The 16,452-nt window shown below is 31.7% G+C and overlaps 5 protein-coding genes across 5 annotated transcripts; all 5 read left to right on the forward strand.

The window, feature by feature from the left end:
• Positions 1 to 470: 470 nt before the first annotated feature.
• On the forward strand, positions 471 to 1,805 carry TUF1 (translation elongation factor Tu; the record flags this gene model as incomplete). Its single annotated transcript, XM_064857954.1, has 1 exon — positions 471 to 1,805. One exon carries the CDS (start codon positions 471 to 473, stop codon positions 1,803 to 1,805), a length of 1,335 nt encoding a protein of 444 aa, XP_064715314.1.
• Positions 1,806 to 2,384: 579 nt separating this feature from the next.
• Positions 2,385 to 6,494, forward strand: MSB1 (Msb1p; the record flags this gene model as incomplete). Its single annotated transcript, XM_064857955.1, has 1 exon — positions 2,385 to 6,494. The coding sequence occupies one exon, from the start codon at positions 2,385 to 2,387 to the stop codon at positions 6,492 to 6,494; it is 4,110 nt and encodes a 1,369-aa protein (XP_064715315.1).
• A 432-nt stretch (positions 6,495 to 6,926) lies between these two features.
• Positions 6,927 to 7,289, forward strand: IES4 (Ies4p; the record flags this gene model as incomplete). Its single annotated transcript, XM_064857956.1, has 1 exon — positions 6,927 to 7,289. The coding sequence occupies one exon, from the start codon at positions 6,927 to 6,929 to the stop codon at positions 7,287 to 7,289; it is 363 nt and encodes a 120-aa protein (XP_064715316.1).
• A 2,020-nt stretch (positions 7,290 to 9,309) lies between these two features.
• SPR1 (glucan 1,3-beta-glucosidase) lies at positions 9,310 to 10,638 on the forward strand (the record flags this gene model as incomplete). The annotated part of the gene is made up of 1 exon (XM_064857957.1): positions 9,310 to 10,638. One exon carries the CDS (start codon positions 9,310 to 9,312, stop codon positions 10,636 to 10,638), a length of 1,329 nt encoding a protein of 442 aa, XP_064715317.1.
• Positions 10,639 to 11,280: 642 nt separating this feature from the next.
• On the forward strand, positions 11,281 to 16,350 carry ULS1 (translocase ULS1; the record flags this gene model as incomplete). The annotated part of the gene is made up of 1 exon (XM_064857958.1): positions 11,281 to 16,350. One exon carries the CDS (start codon positions 11,281 to 11,283, stop codon positions 16,348 to 16,350), a length of 5,070 nt encoding a protein of 1,689 aa, XP_064715318.1.
• Between the last annotated feature and the right edge of the window lie 102 nt (positions 16,351 to 16,452).

Below are 16,452 nucleotides of genomic sequence, written 5' to 3' on the forward strand. Positions count from 1 at the left end.
ACAAAACAAAATGGTTTTTTTTTTTTGTTTTTTTCGGATTTATCCAAAGTTGAATTCGATAGACAAAAAACCCACACAAAGAGAAAGAAAGTGAGGGCGACAAAAACACAGAGACGAAGCAAAAATAGAGGAAGATCACCATTGCTCTGTGTGCTATATAGAGAGAAAGTGAAAGAAGGAAAGAAAGAAATTAAACTATGGAAACATTTGAACTTTTCCATCCTACTTTTCCTATCTTACTTTAACCTTTCTCCTTCCCACTTGTTGATCAACTAGCACTTCTTTTTCTTCGTTCAAGATATTTGGTAATTTATCTTACTTTGAAACCTGCCCTTACCCCTTACTTACAAATACTGTCTAACAGGTAATATCCTTTTCTAAATCCTTCAAGTTATTGAAAAGAACAAAAATAATACATATCTATATCTATCTATTTATATATACAAATTTACGCACACATATATAGAAACATGGTATTATCCAACGTTCTAACAAACTTGGTTCGTTCAAAACCAGTTTTAAATTCTGCAAAAAAAAATGGGGTTCTTTTCTTAAAGACCACTCTATTATCAAGGACAACCCCAATAAATTATTCCATGAGATCTGCCTCTACCTTCAATAGGACTAAGCCTCATGTTAACATCGGTACAATTGGTCATGTCGACCATGGTAAAACCACCTTGACTGCTGCTATTACAAAAACATTAGCTAAGACTGGTGGTGCTGATTTCTTAGATTACGCTTCTATTGATAAAGCCCCTGAAGAAAGAGCTCGTGGTATCACTATTTCTACTGCCCATGTTGAATACGAAACTGCAAAGAGACATTACTCCCACGTCGACTGTCCAGGCCATGCCGATTATATTAAGAATATGATCACTGGTGCTGCCCAAATGGATGGTGCCATTATTGTCGTTGCTGCAACAGATGGTCAAATGCCACAAACTAGAGAACATTTGTTATTAGCTAGACAAGTCGGTGTTCAAAAGATCGTTGTTTTCGTCAACAAGGTTGATACTATTGACGATCCAGAAATGTTAGAGTTAGTTGAAATGGAAATGAGAGAACTATTGACCCAGTATGGTTTCGATGGTGACAATGCTCCAATTATTATGGGCTCTGCTTTGTGTGCTCTGGAAGATAGAAATCCAGAGATTGGTGAAAAGGCTATTTTGAAACTTTTGGACGCTATTGACGAATATATCCCTACCCCAGAAAGAGACTTAGACAAACCTTTCTTGATGCCTGTAGAAGACATTTTCTCTATCTCTGGTAGAGGTACTGTCGTCACCGGTAGAGTTGAAAGAGGCCATTTAAAGAAAGGTGAAGAAGTAGAAATTGTGGGTCACAACAAAACTCCATTGAAAACTACTGTCACTGGCATTGAGATGTTTAGAAAGGAATTGGATGAAGCCATGGCTGGTGATAACGCTGGTTTATTATTAAGAGGTATCAGAAGAGACCAAATAAAGAGAGGTATGATCTTGGCCAAGCCAGGTACTGTTAAAGCCCACACCAAAATGTTAGCATCTCTTTACATTCTATCTAAGGATGAAGGTGGTAGACACTCTGGTTTTGGTGAAAACTACAGACCACAATTATACATCAGAACTGCCGATGTCACCGGTGTCTTAAGATTCCCATCTGAAATTGAAGATCACTCCAAGCAAGTTATGCCAGGTGACAATGTCGAAATGGAAATTGAATTAATTCACCCAACTCCAATGGAAGTTGGCCAACGTTTCAACATTAGAGAAGGTGGTAAGACTGTTGGTACCGGCTTAGTCACTAGAATTCTTGAATAAATGATGTGATACTATCTTATTATTTTGTAAGATGTGGATTAATTAAATCATGACATACAAACACACAAGCACATATATATGTATATGTATATGTATGTATGTATAAGTTACATGTAAATATAATATAGTAAATGGTGTTTCAGGAAATAGATACAAGATACCCATTTAGTCGATAAATTTATATTTCACATCATTCATAACAGAATATTTATGCCTATTCGTTTTCTTTGTACAGGTTGTTTTATTCACGAATTTTTCTTCAACAAGGAACATCGTATATTTCCAATTAAAGAAAAAAATTATCAAAAAAAGTAAAAAACAAACAAACAATGTGATGAAGTTGAAATATTTAGAGTATATTTAATAATTATTATAGTAATTATGATGGTTCGTTAAAGAGAACACATCCACAGCTAAAAATATTCTAACAACCATACCAAAGTACCAACATCTCTATATCCAACTGCTAATCCTAACTTACTCTCGTTTTTTTCTACTATTTTTTTAATACATATTTTCCCATCACTAAAGATTGGTTAATATATAAAAGCTTACTGTCAGCTTTTAAACCAAGAAAAAATGAATACAACTTCCAAACCTTTACCATCTACACCTAGTGAAGGAAAAATTTCCCAAAATATTCATTATGATATACCCTCAAATGAAGAGTATCGCCCTAGTGGCATAAAAGAGATGAAACAAAATAATTACAGTGGAGAGATAAAGAGTATATCTCCAAAGAAAAGAAATATGACAAACAAAGAAAGTCCTAATAATAATACTCATAATATTAGTGATACGGATGAAGAATTCGAATTCTTCCATGAATTTAAACGTGAAAAAGTAAAAGATGTTATTCATCATATCACATCTTTTTTGAAACAAAATGCAATAGATATAGAATATTTAATGATCCCCTTTAGACCGGAACAAAGCAATGAAAAACTACTGAAGTTTTTGAATGCCATCTTCCCGCTAGGCAATGGACAACCTGTTAATGAAAAATCACAAATGAAGATTATCAACAAAACAGATGTGTGGACTCTATTTCAAAGTTTGAAATATATATGGTGCAGATTACCAAATTCTGAAATTGTTGGGTGGAAAGCATACCTCAAGTTCAAATATAAAGAAATAGAGAAAAATTATCCCCAAAAAGCATTCTTGGAAATTATGCCTCAATGTTTGGATTCACCCAATCATGCCTCAATCGTTTATGATTTTTTTGATTTAATTGTAACATTATCCTCGAATTCTAGGGTAAATAAGATGAGTGCAAGAAAAGTAGCAAAAATGTGTGCTCTATGGGCTTTTAAAAAATCTAATATAAATACAATAAATGATCGTGATACTGACGACTACCGAGATGATACTGAATTTATGGATATAAATAATAAGAATTCAAGAGAGGGTCCAAGTTATGATTTTGATGCAAACAATCCGAGATTTGGCAAAATCAACAATTCTTTTCAAGATGGTCTTAATGAATGGATCCCTGCATCAGACGCTATGTTCCATTTACTGTTATCCTTTTTGAAGAGTTTTGTACCGAGAGACTTAGAAAGTTCTAAATTGCCTAAATCTTTAAAAAGTATTTTATTTAACAATGAATACCCACCAAAGGGATCCACTGCATACACATCACAAACTATTTTAACAATTCCATTAGTGACATTATACACAGATAAATTTTCAAGAAAACCGTGGCAATTACTAGAGAGATGTAATGATCTATTAGATTTTTCAAATCATGATGCATTTGAGGCTAGAGAAGATTATGCCTTACTGAAATCGTTATTTAAGAAAAAGAATAATGTTGAAGGTATTAGTCGAAAAATGTCTCAGGAGTCAAGGCGATTGATGAAGATTATGTCTACAAAACATTCTACATTTCAAGCAGGTTGGGCTCCCCGTAGATGTGTAAATAATATTTATGAATTGAAGGAAAATATCCAAATTCAAAGGGTTGATATTGATGATTATTTTATCTGGACCTGGCTATCATCTTTATCATACGAGGAAACATCTGAAAAGAAAAAAATCTTTGGTAGATCGTTAATTCTAGAATTTGAATTTGATGGATTCAAAAAATGGGTTGCTTTTGAAGAATGTGATATAACATTACATTATAAAAGTACTAGTCAATTTAAAAAGAATCGAATTAAAAAGAAAAATGATAATAACGATCGGGAGTCCATAAATTCCAATAAAGATAGACCTTTACCAACAAAGCAAAATAGTACACCTGTATACGAAAAATTCCAACAGGAGGTCCCTAATCAGAGTATTTCCAAAGTTAATCACTCTGTTTTAAATAGTCCATCATTAACACCACAGGGCCAATATCATACAATAATTGATAGACCTTCATCACACAAAAACCATAAACCCAATCTTCATGTCTTAGAAGAGAAAATTTCGAAGTGGAATCCTCTAAATAACTTAAGAAAGAAAAGTAATAGTATAGCAAACGAAAAGAATGAGAGTACATCTTCTCCGGAAATGAGAAAAGAATTTGCATCCTCTTCAATCTATGATTCATCCCAATCAAAAACCACAAACACTAAAGTAAACGTAAATACGGAACAAAATTCCAATAATATGGAGACCAAATCAAAAGCAAGAGTTATTTCTCAATACAGTTTGTTAGATCCCCAAAAATATCAACTCCCTGAGATTGAGAAAGATGAAGAAGGATTTCATATTGATTTATCTAATATTTCTAATAGCTTATCAGAACTTCCGCCTATTGAAAATGAACCTGAGAGCAATATGTTTTCTCCATCTCAGAAATTTACAGAGGACCCAGATAACTTAGATTCTAAGACTCAAAAAATACAACACAATATCCAACCAGACTTGAAAGTTGAAGAAAGATATCACGTAAATAACATTCCAACAAGAGAAAATAGGATTCCTTCAACATTGCATAAATCATCAGAACATGCATACGCGAACCAAACTCCTATAGTAAGTTATACCAAAATTTCAAGTGAACGTAAGGAAAGACATTCTGCAGCAGAAACCTTAGAAGAATTAAGCGATATGGTAGACGGTATGATGTCACAAGATGAAGTGACTAAAGTACAAGCTGCAAAGACATTTGAAGAGATGACAAAATTTGATAAATATAAACCAAAAGACTTTGACGCTGAAAGTTCTATATCTAGTGCAGTACCTTCTCTAAAACTAACTACTACTATAGATGGAAATCAAAAAGCTTCAGAGAGTTTCAAGAACAATATGAAAAATACTAATTATAGACAACGAATAAATTTTAATGCACATTCAGAAAGAACAGAAAAGCAAGATTTTACTAATCAACAATATAATACTGAAAACATAGCTACATACAACAAGAAAGATAAGATTATACCACAATCTAGTAATACATCTGTGGACAAATCTGATCCTCAACACGATCAATTTAGTATTATCCCTAGAGATAATCAGTACGCTCCAAAACAACAAGGAAATATATCCCCAACTCATGATTTAGGAACTTATACTCTTAGGAACTCTCTTGAACGGAGTAGCATGCAACAACAAACTCAAGAACAACTAAGCGTTAATGAATCCCCTCTGAATGTACAACAAAATTACCAAAATCCAACATACCAAAGTGTACCACAAGTTCGCCAAAATAAACCATATATTGTTGCAAACCAAACATTACCAATACACTCACCACTATACAATCAGAATACTGCCACTAATAATAATGCACCTAACTCCTTATCACAGGACCAGATTTATCAACAACAGTGGATCAATAGTGGTAGCAGACCAAATTCGACATCTCCTGTCAGGGTTAAACTTCAATCTCAACCCCAAGTTTCAGTACAACCTCAAGTATCACCGCAACCATACAATATACAATCTACTCCAGCTGCAGGTTTTAACAACAAGCAATATCAAGAACTTAACGGTAATTATGCAAACGTATCTAATAAAATGCATACAACCCCTAGAACTGATGACAGCAATAACTCTAGAAATGGCGATATTAATAACAATTACGATTCTACAGAATCTCAAAGTAATAGATATCAGCAAGATCCTTCTAAACACATGCCTGACTATAGACCATCAGTACAACAGCCAACATTCACACAAGATAATATGAATAAGACCCAAACACCACCAATAAACAACCACAACTACAGTTTACCACCAACTATGATGAATAAAACGCCAATTAGAGGACACTCCCCCAACTTCAATGGACCATCACCAAGTCCAAACATGCAACAAGGTTTCGTTGACAGCAGAGAAAGAATGCAAATATCACCTATCCCCAAACAATCATATCCACAAACACAACAATATGCAATACCGGTCCCCGTAAATAATGGAATGAAACCTAATATGTATATCCCACCACAACAACAATCACCTTATCATCACCCTAACTATTTGCCAGTCCAGAATGTGAATATGTCTATGAATCCAAATAGATCGCCTCAATTAGATGGATATGCAAATCATTTTCATCCTACGTATGGTAATAACTATGGAAATAGCAACATTAATGGTGCCAGCAGTCATGGAACGGTGATACCATCTGATATACCTGCTGCAACGACACACAATACGATGGGGATAAGATTACATGGAAATAATATTAATAAGAAACAAGAAAGAAAACAATTATATAACAATATTCGTAGTGGTAATTTTGGTATATGAAGAATAAGTATGACACTATTCACAAACATACCTGCATACACGCATATATAAAGATAAATAAATAGATAGACTTCGATATACATTTAAAAAATAGACTAAGTTTACTATTCTGTATTCTTGAAACTTAACTAAAAAGGAAATAAAGAGACTTTTGAATGAAAGAAAAAAATTAGGAAATTCTTTCAACATTTTTAAAAAAAAAAAAAACAAAAACAAAAAAATAAAACTGATCTTTTCAATGAATATATATATATATATATAGAATACACTATATACAACAAACCAAAAATACTACAGAACAACTGACCTATAAAAAGCCTTGGGTGCTATTATTTTGGTATACATATTGCTAAACTTCTAAGTGAACCATAGAAATAATAAAATAAATCTATACGTAGAGACACACATACAACATAGGCATAAAAAACAAATATGAATAACAGTAGTACTTTAAATACACCATCAGAAACACCAAGAGAGACTTCACCAAACGAGATTATCCCCAAAGACAAAGTTACTGGGGATAATAAAGTGACAGTAGAGGATAATAAAGTTTTACCGTGGGATAAAACAGATCATGAGATTAAAATTAGAAGTTTTAGTGGATATACAATCAAATTAAATGGTTGGATTAGACATGATATTAGAAATCAAAGACTGAAAGAAACTAAAAAGAATGAAGCAAAGGAAAAAGACAAAGAAATAAATAATGCAGATAAGGAGAAAGATGAGATTAATAAAGAAAGTAAAGAAACAACAAAAGAACAAGATGGGTCTAAAGATAAAAATATATGATAAAGCAAAAAATAAGATAAGCACAAGTATTCAGAAATAATACTTTTATGGTTTCATACAAAATCTTTCTCCAATATAATCTAATGAATTCACTACATTCAAATGGTCAATTGATACTGTTGATTTATTTATGCATTTTTTTCTTTTTCTTTTTATATTAAGAAAAACACTCCTATCATATGACTACAAATATGCTACCCTTAAAATGATGGTCCGAATAAAATATGATATCTCTAAATTGGTGTACCTCTTTTTCAATATTTTCACTCTATATGCCAACACTAAATGGAACTCTTTATAGAAACAAACATAACAACTTAAATAAAAGAGAAGAAAAAAAGAATAAACATTTAGAATATTTTAATCCCAATAAAAGAGAGACCATATCCTCTATCTAGCAAAAAAATGAGTCGTTATTTCATATTATTTCTAAATAGATTGTCATGCCGAGCTCGTAGCATATAGTTTTCACAATTGGTAGCGCCGCTATTTATTTGCTTATTACTCAACCTTAAACTTTTTTTCTTTTTCTTTTTTTTTTTTGAGTTTAGTTTATTATCCAGGCATTTACTTCTTGTAACATTTTTCCTGGTAATATATAAATCGAGATTTCCTGTAGTTTGTGTATAGAACTTACAAGTATTTATATTTCCTTCACACTGATTTTCTCTTGATATCATAAGTGGCTATTATATCCATACAAAGCATACGCGTTAAATAATACATCTAGTGTTTACATGTAAACATTACATGTGCTTACTAATTTTATTAAATATGATTTTCTTGAATAAATTTTTTGCACAACATATAAATTGCCAGTCACGAAACGTAAACAAAACAAAACAAAACAAAAAACAATGGAGAATTTTATGCCTTATTATTATATCTGTCATTGTTACCAAAATTCTTTTGTTCCACATCAAAGGGCTCTCAGAAACAAACACAATAAAAAACAATATTGCGTTTAAAGAATAAAAAGAACAAATCAGAACAAAGAAACCAGAACAAACGAAAATTAAAAAAACATTTTCTTTAATAGGTAAAGCAAGAAAAAAAGTTTCTGATTTTTTTCTTTTTTTTTTCTTTTTTTCCTTTTTTTTTTAATTTTTTTTTGCTATTACTAGTAAATTATTGTCGCATCCCACTGTTAATAAATAAAATTATTCTTCGTTCCATTAGTAATAAAAATAAAACAAAACAAAATAAAACAAAACAAAAAAGAATCCAACAACTGAGATGTTACTTTTTTTTTTGTTCCTTACTTGGATCAGCATTTCAAACAAAGAAACGGTTTCATTGTGCCTCTATTGTTTGTCACGTGTGCGCTTGGTTTCATTCTCGAACAATTACATTACGTATATTCTCGAACAATTGCGTTTTCTTTCTTGAAGACTTTCATGTACCCAGCGATCTTGATGTAAGTGATTTAATGACAAACTAAGACACTCAAGTCACTCATCCATCCACATATATCCATGTTATAATTTTACACATTGTAGTATCTACTATTCACTTCCCAGATAGACAATTGGCTGCACTTAAAAACTAGTCGTTGCATTCTTCTTCTTTTTTCTTTTTTTTTTTCTTTTCTTTTATGCAGAATCCTATATTTAGCAATAATGCCTTTGCTAAGTTTGTTTTCTTTTGCCTCATTTTTTTTTTAATTCAAATGATTTGATCCAGGCAATAAAATGTTTCACTTTGCTTTATTTTAATATTCTTTTCTCAAAATCGTTTAATAGACTTTATTATATAAACCTTCTTTTACTAATGGCACTCCTTTCTCCTTCTTCTTCTCCTTCTCTCCTTTTTGATTGATTCTCATTCTACCTTCTTTTTTCCTACATTATATGTAAACATGTCTTCGTAAGAAAAGAAAGACATACGCATATATATAGGGTAGGGACAAAGGTATATCGACTATATCGACTATATCAATCTATCTATCTTTCTTTCTATCTATCTATCTGTTTGTTTATATATCTATACACATACACATACATATACATATACATATATAATGGTCACTTGGAAGAATTGGGCTACTTTAGCTTTATCTTTACTACCTCTAACAGAAGGTGTGGCTATTCCATTAAAGGATAAAAAGAATTTACAAATCTATCAAAAGAGATATTATGACTATGATAACGACGAAGTTATTCGTGGTGTCAACATCGGTGGTTGGTTAGTATTAGAACCATATATTACCCCCTCAATATTTGAAAGATTTAGAACCAATTATAATAACGATGATGGTATCCCGGTCGATGAATACCATCTTTGCCAACAAATGGGTTATGATTCTGCTAAAGAACTTTTAGTTAATCATTGGAACACTTGGTACACAGAAGATGATTTTGCTTCCATCGCTAATATGGGCTTCAATTTAGTCAGAATCCCAATAGGTTACTGGGCCTTCAACACTTTAGATACCGATCCTTATGTCACCGGTTTGCAAGAATCCTATCTAGATAACGCCGTTGAATGGGCCAGGAAATACGGTTTAAAGGTCTGGGTCGATTTGCACGGTGCTGCTGGTTCGCAGAACGGATTCGACAATTCTGGGTTAAGAGATCAGGTAAATTTCCCACATGATGACACAAACCTAGAGATCACTTTGAAGACAATCAAGTACATTTTACAAAAATATTCTCAAGCTGAATACATCGACACAGTTATCGGTATTGAACTATTAAATGAACCATTGGGTCCATCCATTGACTTAAACAAATTGAAATACGAGTACTTACAACCTGCTTATGATTATTTAAGGAACGAACTTGGCAATACAGACCAAATTATTGTTATCCATGATGCCTTTATGCCAGACAGTGAATGGAACAGTTTCCTAACTTTGGATGATAACACATACGGTGTTGTCATGGACCATCATCACTATCAAGTCTTCTCAAGTGGTGAATTGGACAGAAATATCGACGAACATGTTCAAGTTGCATGTGGTTTAGCCGGTCCAAAACTAGTCGAGGCACATTGGAACGTCGCCGGTGAATTCTCTGCTGCGTTGACTGATTGTGCTAAATGGTTGAATGGGGTAGGCATTGGTGCTCGTTACGATGGTACTTTTATCAAGAATGGTCAAACCAGTTATTTTATTGGTTCTTGCCAAGACAATGAAGATATCAATGCATGGTCAACAGAAAGAAAGACAAACACAAGACGCTATGTGGAAGCTCAATTAGATGCATTTGAAAAGAGAGGTGGTTGGATTTTCTGGTGTTACAAGACTGAAACAAGTATTGAATGGGGCATTGATAAACTAGCTGCCAATGGTTTATTCCCACAACCAATTGACGATAGGTTATATCCTGGTCAATGTGATTCTGCCTAATGAATATGTAGCATATCTCCCCATTCATTCATTCATTCACTTTTTTTTTATTTTAATTTTCACACATACATACAAACATATATTTTTTTTTAATTTCTACTCTCTGCTTTCCACTCTTTTTGTTCTTCTCATTTATATACGAATATTCTAAAACATATAAAAATAAAATTAGTTTTTTTACTATATTATTATTATTATTATTATTATTATACTTCATTTTCATACTCGTACAGTTAAATACAAATTAATTGAGTAATATATGCCCTGATTGTAATCAAACCTTTTTAACCAAGGTAATGTCACCTGATGTGACACATAAAAATTCTTGATCTCTCTGTAAATAATTAGGTATTTGATTCATTTATTTTCGTGTTTCCTTCTGAAAAAAAGAAAAACAGATAACAGAAAGAAAAAGAACGAAAAAAAAAATTATAATACAGATGGAAGGGAAGGAAGATTTGATTAAAAATCTTGAAATATGGGAAGAATTATTGATTTAATGACACAAACAAATCTATTGTCGTTATCATATCTAGCATACACAGATCAAGTCATAAAAACAACAATATAACTGTCGATAATATAGTATTAAGCCAATTCAAAGGGTCGGTATCGGATATATATCGATATTACAAACACATTATGCAATCTATGGTTAATAATATACCGCAAATAGATTTAACTTTAGAAAGTTCAGATTCTGATACAGCTACTGAAAATGAAGAAATTTTTTATTCTTTTAGTAATTCTGATACTGCAGACCCAAAGGGATTCAGTAACAATACAACTGAACAAGTGCAAATAGATAACGACAGTCAACCAAAAAATAATGATAGTTTCTCTGATGATGCAGAAATAAGTTTTACATCTAACACAGATAAAGAAAAATTAGACAATTTAAGGCTGTTACAAAGAGTCACCACTTTAAAACAGAAAAATGATACTGATGGACAGACAACATCTTTAGTACAGTTGTTGAAGAGTACTCTACAAGATGTACAAGATGATAGTCTCGACAAAACTAGTGATAACATCGAGGATTTCAATAAAAACCAAAACTCTAGTCCTACCAAAATTCATAAAACAGATATGTCTTTAATAGAAGATTTCTATTATTACAGTTCCAGTGATGAAAAAGTTAACAGAAACATTAATAATAATATTCAAATTAAAAAACATATACGAAGAAATAAAGATAAAGATAAGGATAAAGATAAAAAGTCCATTGAAGTTCCATCACATACAAAGAATCAATTACAAAACACTCAACTTGACAATTCATTTAATGATCACCAATTAGATTCAAACAGTACCCATCCCCAACAATATGAACAGTCATCTGAATCTTCAAGTAAAAAAAATTATAGTGATCAAGGAATTGTAAAAACTGAAAACATGCATGTGGATTCAAAATTTGATACAGTTAATAGTAATTTTGACATGGAAAAGATGCAAAAGAAAAACTTGAATAACAATAAAAATGTGCAAGATGATAATAACTCAAATTCATTAGAAAATAATTCTGTATTAAAGGAAAGCGAATCGTTTCAACATACTAATGCTAAATCTGAAAGCTTGTTGGCAATAAAAGAAAATCCATCAATAAAGAAAGCTATCAGGTCACTAGAGTTACAGGAAAATACAATCACCCAAAATTCTACAAAGGAAGGTCATGAGATAAATGGATATAAGAAATTTAATAAATCATCAAATATTCAAGTAAAAATAGATGACCATAAAACACCCAAACTTTCTACTACTTTAAAAGTACCGTTAAAACTTGACAGTATAGAAACTCTAATATTAGATAGTGATTCTGATAATGATACTATAATAAAAAATAATGAAATGTCATCCCCGGTATTATCAAAGGAAAAGGATAGTTCAACGAAGATTGTCAGTTCAAGTAAAAAAAGAACACATGATGAAATAGAAGAATCAGGAGGGACTGTAATTAATAATGGAGATAAAAAAAATGATATGCATATTTTGAAGAAGCAACATTTACCAGATGAAAATAATATTAAAAATAATAGATCAGATGATGCGATCATCGTATTATCCGATGAGGATGATGATATTTCAACTGAAAACCCAAAGAAAATATTAATAACAGCTGAAGAAATGAAAAGAATACATGATGAAAAGATAGCCAAACTTGTTTCTGAAGCTCGTGAAAATTTTGAAAAATGCGAGAAAGAATATATCAATAAAGAAACAGAATTGAGAAAAAGCTTTAACCTTCAGAAATCCACCAAGGAAATCCTGCTGCGAAAAGCCAAAAGAAAAGAATTTGATTACAAAACTGCAGCGCAAAAATATAGATTATTGCGTGAATCAATTAACTCTAATAGCAAATTTGTTACAGGATCAAAACAAATGCTGTTAGAGGAAGCTAAGAAGACGACGGAACGTTTAAATCAAGCCCGAATTGAGGCTAAGAAGAAGGTTGATGCTCTAAGTAATAAAATTTCAGAGGTAGAAAATAAATTAATAACTTTACTAGCGGAAAAAAATGAGGTTCTAACAAAAACTAAAAATGAACTAGCCTTACATAGCAGAGATATAGCAACCAAAGATCTTATAGATAAAAGAAAAAAACTAATAGAACAACAGAAATCACTACAGAAAATGTTTGAAGAAGGCAAAGTAACACAACAGTCATATTCCAAGCTAAATAAAGAAATCCTAGATGCCTTAAATTCATTAACAAACACTGATCAAAAAGTTAAAACACAGACGGTAGAGGCTCCTCTTGCTCTTGGTATGCAGAATCTTTCTAGTTCTTTAGTCTCTCAACCAACAATCCAAACGAGAGGATATTTATATCATAAGTCGTTAGAGAAGGCTCTGGAATTACTGCAACAGAGTTCTACTCGTAGTGCTGTTACAAAAAATTTGTTGAGCTCTCACATTCGTATTTTGAAAAATTTCTACGATGAATTCATGTCTGCATATCCAATGACGGTCAAAAAGTTGTTTTCTGTTAGAGAATCAACTGAATTACTTTTTACTAATGGTGTAAAAATGCCTATAGTTTTTGAAATTCTAGAAGATTTTGGAATTGAATTTAAAAACAATAATATCTTACCTATTAGTAGAAGAAAAGAATACATTAAAAGTATTGATATAGCTAAGCAACTGGTAGTAACATCAAATCGAGATGCCGCTAACAAAAGTAGATTGATTGAATTGTTAAATAAATTGCTTAGTTTAAGAGGACAAGTAGACTTAGGCAAACCACCAACATATTCAGTTATTTACGATATTGGTGCCTCTGTTGTAGAATTGATCCAGCAGGGACTTAAAATGCAAAAAGTGTTTGATGTACTAAAGTCTTACGAAACACCAATGACAACATTAGAGTTAGCTACGTATTATCAAAAACATATTAATAATTTGGCAGTTCCTGCACAAATAGCTCCAGATACAGGCATTAGGTATACTCAATGGTCATTAAATGGTAGTGTTAATTCGAGAGAAAGTCCTTCAATACAATCACCATTTGTAAATTCCGATACTGAAAGTATTCAACAATTTCACATAGGGAATATTCATGATGTAAACGAACAAAACCAAATTCGTGAGTTATTGAGCAGTCTAAAAGAAACTGAGAGTACTATTGAGGGGGAGGAGTTAACACCTGATGAAATGACTGTTAACTTATTAAAGCACCAAAGAATAGGGCTGAAGTGGTTAATTGATGTTGAAAATTCTAGTAAAAAAGGAGGGATTTTGGCTGATGATATGGGGTTAGGTAAAACTGTACAAGCAATAGCTTTAATGTTGGCTAATAGATCAAATGACAAAAAGAGAAAGACTACTTTAGTCGTAGCTCCAGTTTCTGTATTACATGTGTGGCAAGGAGAAATCAAAACAAAAATCAAACAAAGCGCCAAGTTTTCTACTACCATCTTTGGGTCTTCTAATGGAAAGGTGGGTCATTGGAAACAATTAGCTCATTATGACGTAGTATTAATATCCTACCAGACTTTAGCCAACGAATTAAAAAGACATTGGCCTGCCAAATTAGAAACTGATAGATCTCATTTACCTGCTATTCCTGATTTGGTAGCCTTGAATTCTTTGAAAAGACCTGGTGAGTATGTATCACCATTTTTCACTAATCATTCAAAATTCCATCGTGTGATTTTAGATGAAGGTCAGAATATTAAAAACAAAGATACACAGGCTGCTAGAGCCTGTTGTACACTGAGAAGTAAGTATAGATGGGTCTTATCTGGTACACCAATTCAAAATAATATGAATGAATTATATTCATTAATTAGATTCCTAAGAATATCCCCATATAATAAAGAGCAAAGATTTAAGATGGATATTGGTAATGCTTTTTCAAAAAAGAATGATAAATATAATGTTCATGATAAAGAAAGAGCTATTAAAAAAGTTCAAATTTTACTGAGAGCTATCATGTTGCGTAGAGTAAAAACAGATACCATTGATGGAAAATCCATATTGGAACTACCTCCTAAAACAATGGAGGTATTAGAAGCTTCTTTAGTTGGTAATGAATTAGAATTTTATTCTGAATTAGAAAATAAAAATAAAAAATTGGCTAGCAGATTAATGAAGAGTAAGGTTAGAGGTAACTATTCCAGTATATTAACTTTGCTGTTGAGATTAAGACAAGCATGTTGCCATTCGGAGTTAGTGATTATCGGTGAAAAACGGAGCCAGAATACAAAGATAATTAATGGTAAAAAATTTGAAAATTGGGTAGCTTTATATAAAAGAATTGAAATAATGAATCAAAAGCAGAGGGATCTAGTGAATTCTTCACTTAATATGATGACATGTTCATATTGCAATGAAGAACTAGAACTTCAAAACACATGTGTATTAACTGGTTGTGGTCATTTAATCTGCCAAGACTGTTTTGAACCTATGGTAGAAGAAATGTCTAATAGACCGAATGCACGGGTGGGACAACTTGGTGAATATTATATTCCCTGTAAAGATTGCAATGAAATAACGTGTGAACGAGAAATTGTTAGTTATAAATTGTATGATCAAGTTGTCAATCAAAACTTTACGTTAAAAGATTTAGAAAATGAATACTATTGCGAGAGAGCTAAACAAAAACAAGCATTAGCATTAGGCAATTACAAACCAGACTTCCCTAAATTAGAAGCATCAACAAAGATTAGGCAATGTCTTGACATCATAACTCAAGTGATAAAAAATTCAGATAATGAAAAAATATTAATATTCTCACAATTTACTACATTTTTTGAAATATTAGAGCATTTCATCGACGAAGAATTTATTAAAAGTGGTAAATACAATGAGATTGAGTATCTGAAATATATCGGTATGATGAATGCCAATCAAAGATCTGATGTAATTAATGAATTTTATAATAATAAGAAGAAAAGAATCTTATTGATTTCAATGAAAGCGGGCAATTCAGGGTTAACATTAACTTGTGCAAATCATGTCATCATTGTTGATCCATTTTGGAATCCATTTGTGGAAGAACAAGCGCAGGACCGTTGTTATAGAATCAGTCAAACAAGAGAGGTCAAAGTTTATAAATTGTTCATTAAGAATTCTGTTGAAGATAGAATATTTGAGTTACAAAAAAGAAAAAAGGAGATGGTTGATATGGCTATGGATTCAGGTAAAATCAAAGAAATTAATAAATTAGGAACACGTGAAATCGGGTTCTTATTTGGACTAAACGATCTATAATAGACAAGATTATAATCATCACGAACCAGAAAAAAAGATATAAAAAAAGAAAAAGCAAAAAAAAAAACCAAGAAAAGAGAAATCATGGAAATCCTCATATCA

Source organism: Arxiozyma heterogenica (assembly GCF_036370985.1).
Source record: "Arxiozyma heterogenica strain weizmannii chromosome Unknown scaffold_16, whole genome shotgun sequence".
Taxonomy (NCBI): Eukaryota; Fungi; Ascomycota; class Saccharomycetes; order Saccharomycetales; family Saccharomycetaceae; genus Arxiozyma; species Arxiozyma heterogenica.